Genomic DNA, 13,740 nt, shown 5'->3' with positions numbered 1-13,740 from the left:
TGTCTGTCTTACATTTAGCATTTTTTCTTATTCTTTTTCATTCATTCCAAACTCTGCCCACATTTCCTGATGTTCGCTCCCTCTCATATTCATCTCTTCTTTAAATCAATAGTTGTGATATTTTGGGTAATATTGTCACAACCTGGCTCAAGGGTCATGACAAAAGAGGGAATGAGGCAGCATAAATGATCAAAAAGTGATTTATTTAAGAAAATAGTGAACTAAACATAACTATTTCAATGTGCAAAATTTGGTGTGGTGATTGCGCAATGGATAAGACACATGCCTTTGGTGTGAGAGACCCGGGTTCAATTCCCCACTGTGACCCATCTACCATTGTGTCCCTGAGCAAGACACTTAACCCCTAGGTGCTCCAGAGCCGTGTGACCTCTGACATGTATAGCAATTGTAAGTCGCTTTGGATAAAGGCATCAGCTTAATGAATAAATGTAAATGTGTCTGTAAAGTAAATAAACCCAAAGCAAGATGTGGCAGTCGATTTGATCAGGCCATGGTTGACGTCTGGATTGCAGAGAAGAGAATGTAGATTGACCAGGTGGAGCTTTAACGGCACTGGCTCACAGGTCTCAGGTGCACCAGATCACCTCAACAAAACAAAGATGGTTAAGACCAGTGAGATATCACTCCCACAGAGCGGCCCAAACCACACAGGGGCTGTCACAATATGCTTAGAGATAGACGAGAAGATTGATACCAGTATGCAAAGTATGAGATACATCAAGCAGTCGTTTAGCTTATCTTATCTTAGCTTAGCTTAGCGTAAAGACTGGAAATGTGGGAAATGGCTAGCCTGACTCTGTCCAAAGGTTCAAGAAAGGTTATATCTATATGTTTAATCCTTCCAAAAACAGTGGTATAAAAATGACATGCTATGGGTATTTTATGGAGCCATTGAAGTCCCATAAGATTATATTTTTTATCTTGTGCGCACAGGATAAAAAAAAAATCATCTTATGGGAATATTTACAGCTATGCATGTTCCCCTTGTGTTTGTGAAACACTAGCGTCACATTATTGTTGTAGTTCTTTTATCAGCAGTGTGAAATGTCCTGATGTTTGAGACTTCTGGGTCATTCATACAAACATCTAGACAGACAGACATCTGGGCCATCTCACCCATTTATCTCAACACAACCCACCCTGTACATATCATCACAGCTCTGCTGAATTGCACAAATTGGTGACGCAAGACTCAATGCCCCACTTTTGTTTGTTTTTTTTCTTTCCATATTCCATTTTGCCCTTCTTTGCATGTGCTTGCCCCCTCATCCGTAAAAAAAAAAAGAAAAGCATATTTTAAGCACTGGTCTGGATGTTTTAGCGGGGGGAGTGAGAGAGCGCAGAGCCCTTTCTCGAATAAGTGTCTCAGGAATAAATACAAACAGACACAGTTGGGACAAAAAGGGGCAAGTGATCTAGATGTCACTTTTGCCCCCTTGGGCATCTGTAAGACATCCCAGCATTACTGAATTGTGTTGTGCTTGTCTCTACTGACGAGCACAGATGATTTGATATGAATATGCACACTTTCCCTTTATCTTTACCTTTCTTATACATTTCTCAGTGTGTTGTCCCTAAGGATCTACAGGGGGATCTTTAGTTGTGGGATTTTCTGTCTTAAAAGTTCATTATACAGTTGAAAATACAGTTTCAAGAGACCATGCACAAGCAGACTTAAAATGGAAAACTCATTTAGTTGTGACTAAAAGCTGATTTGTTTTATGTCATGTATTTGGGTCAAAAGAACAACAAAAGCGTCTCTTTTTGTTTTTGTAGCTGTGGAAAAAAACCTTATAGGAGGCAGTCACACACTGTGTGTGTGTGTGTGTGTGTGTGTGTGTGTGTGGAGGCAAAACAGAATCTCATCTACAATTTGGCTAAATGGCAGGTTAAAGCTTCCTTTCACTAATTTCCAACATCAGTGAGGACTTCTCTCAGCCTGTTTTCTCTTCAGAGAGGATAAAACACCCTGGAGAACAACTCCCAGACATAAATGTGTAGTTTTGCCAGACTTCCACACACCAAAACACGCACGCATACACACACAAACAGACGGCAGATGTTCCAAAATACCACAGTAACAGCACAGATGCCGGCTGGGAAATGCCCTGTGAGATCTTCACTGCTTCGGTATGAAGCAGCTTACGGCTTTTAGAGCCGAAACAGGCAACAAGCTGCGATCGTAATTTACACACTGAATGTTTTCGCAAGGAATCAGGGAGGTCAGTTTTCCCTGTGTGTTTCCTCATTTGAAGTTGTGCAAGAACTTGTATTTATTTCCAGCGCTGCCTCCTCTGAACTTCTCTCTGTAGAACAGCATGACAGGGAGGAAGTGAGGGATTCACGTGTGGGAACTGCAGCAGGCAGGAAAGTGCAGCAGAGAATTTCTGCCTGGAGTCAAACAGAGTGGAGGTCTGTGGAGGAAAAAGGCAGAGAAAGAGAGGAGGGCGGAGAGAGGTGGCAAAGATGACAAAGAGGATGAAAGTTTAAGTTTAAGGTATGGCATGATAGGTTTGGGAGGAGGAGAGATTTGTCACCACGCCTTCTTTGGAAAAAAAGGGATGTCAAGGCAAGTCAGGCACTCACACACCCACACACTTTTATACAAACACCTGTAAACTTACACTTACACACTCACAATCTTCCTGCCAATCTTTGTCCTTCAGCTTTAACCCTTCGAGTGTATTTGTGTGTGTGTGTGTGTGTGTGTTATTTAACACCCTCATTGCACTCATCCACAATCTGCTAACCTTTCATTTAATGTTTGTGTACATACTTGCACACACACACACACACCTATCTACTTTCTCTCTCTCTCTCTCTCACACACACACACACACACACACACACACACACACACACACACACACACACACACACACACACACACACACACACACACACACATAAGCACACTCCCGCTCTCTCTTGTCAGCATGTCCCTGGAAGCAGCCAAACTGTCGGTTACCGCTGCACACACATGCTCGCTTTCAGCTCGGCTCTCTCTTTAGTCGCGGCCAAGGGAGGAGGAGGGGGAGAAGGAGGAGTAGGAGGAGGATGAGGAGGAAGGGAAAAGAAATAGTGAGGCTGAAAGGAACAGACTGAAACACATAGATAGAGAAGAGAAAGAGAGAGACTTGGACCAACCTCTGGCTGCTTACCTCTCGCCACTGCCTTGGCTGACTGTGTGAGACACTGGATGCAGCCCGACAAGTGATGCCTCACACCCTCTGGAGCAGCACATAGTCAGGACTTTCTTCAGCTTTCTCTATCTATATTTCCCCCTCTCCGTGTTAAAATGATGAGGAGAGACCGTCTCTTCTTGGCTGCGACCCTCACAGCCATCTTCTCCGCTGACCTCTACTTTATCCTCCTGCCAAAGCTGCGGAGCGTGGGGCAAGGATCGGGACACTTTTGCTCATGCGGCCCCAGAAATCTAACCCTTCCCAGGCACGGGGGTCTCGCCACCCCCCAACTCTACAACTGGACTTCGGTGCCGCCCCTGGATGGCACCACATCTGAACCCACAGATGGGGGCTCAAAGCTGGGGAGGCTGTTTGCTCACCCTCTGTACAACATCCAGACTCCGGTGCTGGGGCCGGAGGAGAGGCTGCTGCAGGGGGAGCAGCTGATGGAGTACTACAGGAGGAAGGTGTCACGCTGGGAAAGGTCAGTTACTTGTGTAGTTTGTCAAGATTTTAAAGATCACATATAGATGTTGCTTATTTTGCCCACAGTGCAGTTGGTTTTGTGATGGCCTGACAACTAACTAAATGGGACTTTTTCACGTGTTACTCAACTTTATTGTGAAAGAAGAGAAAAAGATTTCACTGTGTTGTGAAGCACGTGTTTGGGCTTGACTGTGGTAGAGGGGGCAGGGTTCACTGACATTACGGCCAAACCCTCAGCAGATGCACACAAACACACATCCACGCACATAAACACACTTGAACAGCATTTGTTCACAATAACAGACATACACCCACAGACAGACGTCAGATTGTGTAGACACTTCTGTGCGTCATGAAAGCTGGTGGCAGAAAACCCTCACAAACATGTCATTGCGAGCGCTCGCCTCTGCAATGCTCTTTTTAAGGTAAACAGGGATTTAAAGCTGCTAAAGCCCATCATAATCTGTGGGAGCCGTAGCTGTCTTGGCTCACGAGGCTGTCTATCCTGACACAGTGCACTCCCTCTGAGAGATACAGATTTTGGGCTCTTACAGTGGAAAATCAGAAGAAATATGAGCAATGGATCTCCTCTCAGCTGCTTTGAAAAAAAAAGACTAAACAAACACAATGGATAGCCCAAAGCCTTGTTTATATCTTGCAGCCGCATCTTAACACTGCAAACACACATAGAAGAGCTTTTTGACAAGGGCTTCTCAAATGACAACTGGTTTTATTTGCGTGCTTACTTGCATGCTTCCTGGCAAACGTTGCACCACTGAAACACTCTCCATTTCCTCTTTGTTTCTCCTGTTTGATTCAACACTGTGGTCTGTGGTCTGCACTTATCCCTTGTCCTGATTACCCTGATCTGTCACTTCAGCTCGCTGGGCGACTGATGGCTCAGTAGGATGAGCGATGAACAAATCCTATTTATATTCCTTTGCTTTATTATCTCTGGGCTTTATCCAGCCTGTGATGGAGTTTGTTTGGGTTTGGTAGATGACGGTCCCACTCAGTGCGGTCAGCGCTGGCGATGTGGGGCCCAATTCACAGGAGATTTTTTGGGGGTCTGGTTCAGGCTTCAATTACAGCAGAGAGGAGAGGATGCTTTTGGAATTCACATTTGTGTTACAAATGCTTTTAAAAACAATAAAGAGCCCATTAGATAACTAATAAAATTCTATATGTAAATGAAAATTGGGCTACAGGGGGAAATGGGCAAATAAATGTATAAAACAGAGTGTGCGTAATGAATTCAATAGATGTCTGTACTAAACACATTGTAAGACCTGCTGTGAAGAAAACCTGTTGAATGCACTTTACCACACAGATTTCTGGCATCAAGTACCGTTCCAAATCTGTGGTCTTTCCAAAAATAAAATACTGCCTACACAAAATGTTGCAAGAAGTGATTTTAATTTGCCTGCCTGTAATTCCCAAGCAGAGGGTGTTTTTTTAAAGCTTGCCAATCCAGGTTTTGCAAGAGCCCTGGTCTCTTTCATTCGGCTGCCTCACAGTTGTTTATGTAACATGGCATTCACATCCTCTCTACAGCAAGAAAATGTGTGATTGCACTTGTACTCTGTCCGGACTGTTTTGTTAAAGTTGACCTCTGTACGGCTTCTCACTCCTCAGACATATGAAACTCTACAGTGAGGCAGCGGCCCTGTCCAACATCACTGTGAACGAACATGAAGTGACCTTTGACCCCGACGCCAGCTGGCTGAAGTTCCACCTGGGAATAAGCCGCTACGCTCTGTACTCCCGCGATGACCCCGCTATCCCACAACTACTCAAGGAGATGCAGAGCATGACAGTCGTCAGCGCAGGTGATGGATGGATGGATGGATGGGATTTAAAACATCTTTATGTGAAATGAATTGTAATCACATACATTTGGATTAAAAACAAACGGTTGCCACCCAGAAGGCTTTGTCACATATTGTCACTATTTGTACCACTGTATCTCAAGTCAAAATTAAGACCACATTTCTTATAAATATATAAATATATATATAGCTTTTTGCCATATGAAATGATGTGAATCTGTAAAGTTTCAGAGCTTTATTCTTGCTTTGTGCCATTCAACAATATCCCTTTGTGCCATAAAGTAAAAGAGTAGTTTTCTGACTTAGTGGACATCTTGCTGGATTGTAGAGACTGAATATGTGTCTAAATTCTTCTGGTGGTGAATTATTGTTACAATGCTATAGCGCCTTTTTGATCAATGTGTGCTAAATTATGAGCTAACAAACCGTTATCTCTTACAGATTACACTCAAGATGAGAAGGCCCTTAAAGGAGCATGTGATTGTACCCAAGGTATGGTCAGTTTATCACTGAATTAAATTAGGCTTCGATGGTTTTGATGTTCCTTGTCTCATGTCTCATGCTGTGTAGCTCTATATTTTGTGTACAACGTGTAACAACATGATTGTTAGATCTCTGACTAGTCCCTTTGTCTCCCTCTTTTTGTTTCCCATCTTTTCTGCTGTGCTTGGCGGCACCATCAGAGACAAACACACTGCTGCCTTTGTGATGGCAAGGATTTTGTTTTCATTTGGCACTAAAATTCAGATTTTTCTGTCTGTGTAAGACACTTGCTCTGGGGCAAAAAAAACAGGCATTCGTTCATGTTCAAAGAGCAAAACTCTTAATTAAATGTTTGATGTCTGCATGCTCTGAGGGAAGCCAACATTTCCAGGCTTCAGCCTACACACCAGCCACTACCTATGCTGTCATCTCCTACTGTACCTCTGAACACCACGCAAGCCAAAGCTGCAAATGTATGGATGGATAATTGAAAAAGTATTTTTTTAATAGATGTTACTGTTGCAAGAAATTAGCATATGATATGGTGGATGAAATAATGATGCAGCTAGCTGCTGGCAAAGTATAAGTAATAAGGCGTTCATATAATGAATATAAATGCATGTGTAAAGGCTGTACTATACTTTTTCAAGCAGAAATATGAACATAAAAGCAGATTTGGGTGGCAAAAAGAGCTATATTATTCAGTATTTCAGCAAGAATATTTTTTATTGTATGTCCTCTCTGTGGCTCCTCAGCACAGTGAAGTGGCTGACCACGCAAACATCATTTACTGCCAAGAAGAAATGCAACAAAACAATCTGTCCCGCCGGTTTAAATTTAACCTTAAAAGACTTTCTCATTATTTCAGTAACCGAAGAGCGACAGTCTTCGTCGGCCATGAAGGCTATGCCAGTTTGGTCCTCTTTTCATTCATTTCCAGAAAAAAAGTAGAGATTGTAAACCTTTTTATGATTGTTAACTATTAATACTCAGGAGTTTCACAGAGTGCAGCAGGGGGAATGCGTGTGTGTGGTTAGTCTGGTGTACAGCTGTGACATAATATACAGCCAGACAGAGAGAGCAGAGCACAAGCTGTGTGACCAACCCCCCAATTACTTTATCACATGGAACAGGCAGATCTAGTTTGAACTGGCCCCTGGGGCATTAAGCTGAAAACCAAATACGACTCGTTAACAATGCTCAGTGTTTACTTAACACTTGCTAACATTCAAACCCAAAAGCAGACACAATGTAAAGTGGGAGTCAGTTTCTACATAACGTAAAGGAAATGTGTGATATAAAGTTGGTTGATCTCCACTACTGTGTACTCGACATGAGTGAGCATCTCATGTTTCTTTCTCTTTTGGACTCTCCTCTCTAGTTGTGAAGCCCAGTGGACACCACCTGAAACTGGCTCTGAAGATGCAAAACTTTGCTAAAGCCATGTTCAAACCAATGAGGTGTGACATGATAGTATGTGTACTGTTGATTTTATACTACAGACTATTTCACAGACAGCTTGATCACTGTGTACGTCTTGACTTAGTGTGTGTGTGTGTGTGTGTGTGTGTGTGTGTTCGTGTCAGGCAGCAGAGGGACGAGGAGACTCCAGAAGACGTCTTCTACTTTGTCGATTTCCAGAGGCACAATGCAGAGATTGCTGCCTTTCACCTGGACAGGTGCAGCCCTCCTGTTCACTCACAATGCTCTTTATCACTGAATTTGTTTTTTCCTGTTTTACTATCATCCCGTTTTACACTCTGTGTATTTTAAGTGGTCTCGCAGTGAATTTGTGCTTGAGTGGCGGCAGTGGTGCTTGGGGGTAATTTTAGTTTTTGCTGCACTGTCTGTCATTTTATTGCTCCAAGTTATGGTTCTGGTGCATACTGATGTGCTACAAATGTTTGTCTTTGGGCCCTTTATTTTAAATGCACAATCCGTGATGCGAATGTAAAACTAAAACGAGCAAGTAAAAATTAGTTAATAATGGTTTCCAATGATTGTAAGCAGCAGTGTAACATACTGGAGAGCTAGGGGCGGCTGTGGCTCAGGAGGTAGAGCGGGTTGGCTGTTAATCGGAAGGTAGGCAGTTCGATCCCTGGCTCCCCCTGGTTGCGTGTCGAAGTGTCCTTGGGCAAGATACTGAACCCCGATTTGCCCCTGGCGGCTATTCCGCCAGTGTATGAATGAGTGTGAATGTTAGTTTCCGTTTGAGCACTTAGGCTCAGTGTATGAATGTGTGTGACTGGTGAATGCAGATGTAGTGTAAAAGCGCTTTGAATGGTCAAAAAGACTAGAAAGGCGCTATACAAGTACGGAGCATTTACATTTACATTTAGTGGCATGGCTCTAGGGATGGCAATGTCAGTCTGTCAACCCACCACTTTGGTCCAGGCAGAAATATCTCTACAATTATTGAATAGACATTAAATTCTGTGCACACATTCATGGTCCCTGCAGGAAGAATGCTACTGACTTTGGTGATCTACTGACTTCTCCTCTAGCGTCACCATTAGCTTAACATTTGTGGTTTTGGATGAAATGTCTCAGCACTGATGTGTAAAAGTGCTATTAGAGTGGATGAAGGTTGTTCACATTTGTATGGTTAAAAAAAATCAGTGACATTACCAAACACATTCTAACTGATTGTGTCTTAGAGGAGCAATGATGAAATTAGTTTGTAATCTTAAAGAGATAGAGGCAACATTCATACCACTCATGAACTGAAACAAAATCCAGTCATTTTTAAAAAATCCTAAAAATGCTAAATTGTCTCAAACAAATAGATAAAACTAAGTCTCCCAGTGCCAAATTAAATACACCACCCAGCCCACACAAAGATTGCAACATGTTTGCCCAGCCCAGGATTTCCAAACTAGCATACAACACAAGCTATGGACAAACACAAGAACACACACACTTGTCTTTGTGTAATTGCACATTAGCTGATGTGAGGTGATTCAGTCTGAAACACAGTCATCACTTCACCACACCAGACAGAAAACAACAGGAGTGCCACGTCAACAACTCAAACAATCAATATAATTCTGAACAGTCATTCTTATACTGTATATTGATATATTTTATCTATTAGTCTTTACAATGTAAGAACACATGGTGACAGACAGATCACTTCTCCTCTCTCTCCTATTTGTTAATTTATAGCGGTGTGTTTTTAATCTGTAGCGGCATGTTGTCTCTCTCTGTTGTTGTGTCTGTGCTGGCTGCCAGGAGTCCATCATCATTATCACCAGCAATCAGCAGTTGGGGAATGCTGACGATATGAGAAACCGCCATTCAGCTTCACACAGTGATTGTTTGATTACTGTTTGTGAGACATGACAAAAATATGGCCTTCGGGGAGGTATAAGCTCTTGATAGTGTATATGAACGCAGCCAGCTAAATTACACGCCGAGACTGTCAATATGACACGTCATTGATAAGGATCAGTGAAAATTAGCCGTGGGCTCCTGTGAAATGAGGTATGGAGGCAGAGATAAAGACACCCTCATCTTCAGATAGTTCACATTATGTGTATTTATGTAGGAATGAACTGTGCGAAATTCCTTACAAAAGAAACCGAGATAGGTTATTTCTTTAGGGGTTTTCTTCTGAATCTCATCGACCTATTTGTTAGGATCCTGGATTTCCGGAGAGTCCCGCCGGTGGCTGGCAGGCTGGTGAACCTCACAGGAGAAGTCCTCCAAGTCACACACAACGAAGACCTACGAGCCGTTTTCTTCACCTCACCAGGTAAAGAGCCAGCAGGCCTCTTTTAAAGGAATAGTTTGACATTTTGGGAAATACACTAATTCACTTTTTTTGCAAAGTTAGATTCATACCACTATTATGTCTGTACACTATGTATGGAGCAGTCAGTTAGCTTAGAGTTAGCTTATCTTAGCATAATGACTGTTTTTTGTATGCATTAAACAAACAAAATATGAAAACCGGCTAAACTAAGATAACCACGAACGGAAAGACATGAGAGTGGTATCAATCTTCTCCCTTAACTCTTGGCAAGAAAGTGGATAAGAAAAGTTTCCAAAATGTCCAACTATTTGCTTCATGCATCCAGCAGCTTGTGTCACTTGTTTGGGTTCATAGAGTTTTTTTCTGAGAATCTTCGAGAAGTTTTGAAGTTCCAGTATTTGTTTAATGAAGCTTGGATATTTTGTGCCGTTTTCCCTTTATTTTTATTGTATTTAACTGTTCTAAGTTGTTTTTAAGACCATGTTCAGCAGCGTAGTGACATGTTTCATTTATATCATGCCAATACCAGATATTTAGTAACACTTACTAACATCTACTTTACAAACAGGGCATATCTAAGCCTGTCTGTGAGGTATTTTGTTTGTGGTTTGATGTTTTTCTGGCTGGTGACACAGCATGCAGTTGGAGGGAAAGGGACAGAGCTGATCAAAAAGCATGTAACCGTATGTGGGCAGGAAACTGATTTTGTATTTCACCATTTTGCTCTGCTTCTCAACAGCAAATAACACATGTTTCTTCGCCAAGTGCCTGTATGTGTGTAAGACGGAATACGCCGTGTGCGGGAGCCCCGACCTGCTGGAGGGCTCCCTGTCTGCCTACCTGCCCGGCCTCAGCATCGCTCCCCGCATCTCCATCCCCAACCCCTGGATACGCTCCTACACCTTCACTGGACGAGAAGAGTAAGACCTCCTTACACGCAGTACTTGATAAACTGTTGTCTTGTTTGGCTCAATGGGAAGATTGTGGTATATTTTACTTTTACTGACTATAATCCAACTGCGGTTGAGACATTTGGTGGCCTCCAGTCAGATTCCAGTGTTTTTCAAAAAGACCAGATTTCCCATAAATCCTGTCGATGCTGAATCAAATTGGATGTTTATCTCTTTGGTCAAAGGCTTTTCCAATTAAGGATAAAAGAGGTGGATTTTTTAATTTCACCCTTTCTTTGTTACACCATCCACTATTTCTGTAAACTGTGAAGTCAATTTGCACCAGACTTCCTGTTTGGTGCCATAAATCTGCTGAGCGGGTTTCCCATGAAATCCACTTCAGTGACCTACAATGTAAAATGCAGTATAGAGGCTGGTTACATTATTATAATAATATCTCACAATTGTAGGAATGTACATATGTATCCATTTAAAGGTGCAACGTGTAAGAATTTAAAGAGGTAGTATTATGCTTTTTAGCTTTTTCCCTCTCCTTTATTGAGTTATATACCTTTTTTGTGCATGTAATAGGTTTGCAAAGTGAAAAAGCCCAAAGTCCACCCAAATGGAGTTCCCATCTCCCACAGAAAAAAGCTCTGAACTGCTTGAAGACAGCTTGTTTGTACTCCAGCCTTTTCTTCTGCTTTGCTGTGACATCACAGCGCAATACTTGTCATAATGTTCGCCTAGCGACTAGTCCGACACGCCCTCATAAACACCGGTGGAAAAACACTGAGCTGCAGCACACGGTGACAAGACGTCCGCCTGCTGCCTCTCCTCTCCCGTTCAAACACTAGCTACGCTGCAGGCAGTCAATGGAAATGAAAAAGGTCTTACTGTGATGCAGAGACAGAGCACAGTTATAACTTTGTGAATGAAATATACTTTTGTTACAAATGAATAACTCTCCACTCTGAAACTCTTGCTCCAGTCCACGTTGCTAAGCTGGTAAGAGGAACATATACAGCTGAACCGAAGCCGTGTTTACCGGTTTCTCGCGACCTGCCCTACTCTGCTTCTGATTGGCTAGTAGTCCTTAACTAGGAATTGCGCATGTTCAAACCCCAACAAAGATTTTGTAAAAGCAAGATGCCTCACTCTGTAGCTAAAACGAAGCGTTCAACACTCAGGGTGAAAAGAGGAGCTGCAGCAATGTGCAAAAAAATATGGTGTTTTTTGTAATGTAAACCTCTTCTGGTACAACCCCTAAATAAAATTATGAACCTGAAAATTAGCATAATATGACCTCTTTAAGAAATTTAAGACTTTAAAACATTCCCTTAACTAGCTAATGGCAGTTAGCCGCAATTATTACCTGATATGTGATATGCTGCCCCCTATCTTTTTGGAGTATGAATTTGAGTCAAGGTGGAGAGTAGTCTGAATTCTTGCACATCGAACCTTTAAAGAATGCAGAAAATGGTTGTAAGGAAACGGAGGGGTCTGGTTAAAAACAGTTCCCGGATCACAACTGGTGAATGATGTCATTTATGTATTTATGTGTGTCTGTTTTTAAAGGTGGGAAGTGAATCCCTTCTTCTGTGACACCATAAAGCAGCTGTATCCCTATAACTCAGGCAACAGGCTCCTCAACATCATAGACATGTCCATCTTCGACTTCCTTACGAGTATTGTATACCACTACGTACTACTATCATCTATTATTGACATGAGCACTAGAACTTTCACTGTCTGTAATTGTTCTATATATTTCTGTAACATTTTTTTCCCTATGTTACAGGCAACATGGACAGGCATCACTATGAGATTTTTACCAAATTTGGGGATGAAGGCTTCCTCCTCCACTTGGACAATGCCCGAGGGTGAGACAAAAACATCACAGAACACATATTATTACTGTGAAATGATGCTTTGTAGTTTCATTTCCTTGTCACATTCTTGTGCTCAGGTTTGGGAAGCACTCTCAAGATGAGATTTCCATTCTGGCTCCGCTATCTCAGTGCTGCATGTAAGATCGTTTGTGGATTTATAATGGAGATCAAATGTCATTTTTAAAGAAACAAAGAAGTTTTGCGAGGAAAATGAACCGCTTTTCTCTTCCTCCTCAGGATAAAGCGCTCCACTCTGTTGCGGCTCCAGCTCCTGGCCCAACCTGAGTTCAGGCTGAGCGATGTGATGAGGGAGTCCCTGGAGGGAGACCCCTTACAGCCGATCCTTACGGACCCCCACCTCTTAGCACTGGACCGTAGGTTACAGAAGGTCCTCCGAGTGGTCCAGCGCTGCGTCCGGCGGCTGGGTGAGGACGAGGTGATCACTAAGGACTTTGTCAAATCATCAGCGAAACCTCAGACTGCCACAGAGACGAAACAGGTCAGGTAACAGAGGAAACAAGGGTCCTGGTTCCTCCTCATTGCTGCTCTTTGTATCGCAGAGGACTTCATGATGAAGCACAGTCAAATCGTGAGCAAATAAGGCTCAGACAGTTTAAGAAGAAGCCATAAATGGACACACTGTGAAATCTTCAGAGCAGCTTGTCAGAGACAGAAGTAATTGCTTTGTGGAGGTTCAGAACTTGAATCACTGCAGGCATCAAATTCCCATCACAGAGAAAGCCATTACTTTTTATTTCCTTTTGTTTCTCTCATGGTCATAAATTCCCCCAAGGGTACATTTTATGCCCTTTCATAAAGTCATAAAATGGAAGTAAATTAAGACCTTTTAAGGAACAATTAAAGACCAATTTCACCTGGAAAATTAGCTGGGAGAGTAAAAACAAAGTAGCAACAGTAGAATATTTCACTGATACATGAGGCCATAGGCGCTCTCTCACTGTCACATTCAGCAATGGAATAATTATTTATATGAGAGCTGTGATGCACTGGATCAGTCAAATAAATGAATATATTGAATATTGTGGAAAGAAAGCTTTGTGTGTCCATTTGAAGTTATAATTATAAAATAAAGTCATTTTATGGGATGGCATAGTGCAAGCTTTCAAAATAAGTTGTCACCTGCAAGTAACAGAAGTGTGTGTGTGTGTGTGTGTGTGTGTGTGTGTGTGTGTGTGTGTG

At 42.3% G+C, this 13,740-nt stretch overlaps 1 protein-coding gene across 1 annotated transcript; it reads left to right on the top strand.

The window, feature by feature from the left end:
- Positions 1-2,912: 2,912 nt before the first annotated feature.
- On the top strand, positions 2,913-13,578 carry fam20a (FAM20A golgi associated secretory pathway pseudokinase). The gene is made up of 11 exons (XM_046069875.1): positions 2,913-3,690; positions 5,328-5,521; positions 5,963-6,013; positions 7,386-7,464; positions 7,591-7,683; positions 9,643-9,758; positions 10,498-10,678; positions 12,227-12,336; positions 12,450-12,531; positions 12,618-12,677; positions 12,778-13,578. The coding sequence occupies exons 1-11, from the start codon at positions 3,320-3,322 to the stop codon at positions 13,046-13,048; spliced, it is 1,608 nt and encodes a 535-aa protein (XP_045925831.1). The 5' UTR covers positions 2,913-3,319; the 3' UTR covers positions 13,049-13,578.
- The last annotated feature ends 162 nt before the right edge of the window (positions 13,579-13,740 follow it).

This window comes from Micropterus dolomieu, linkage group LG14 (genome assembly GCF_021292245.1).
Source record: "Micropterus dolomieu isolate WLL.071019.BEF.003 ecotype Adirondacks linkage group LG14, ASM2129224v1, whole genome shotgun sequence".
In the NCBI taxonomy this organism is placed as follows: Eukaryota; Metazoa; Chordata; class Actinopteri; order Centrarchiformes; family Centrarchidae; genus Micropterus; species Micropterus dolomieu.
The sequence above is the reverse complement of the archived record's forward strand: the minus strand, read 5'-3'. Positions and strand labels throughout refer to the sequence as shown.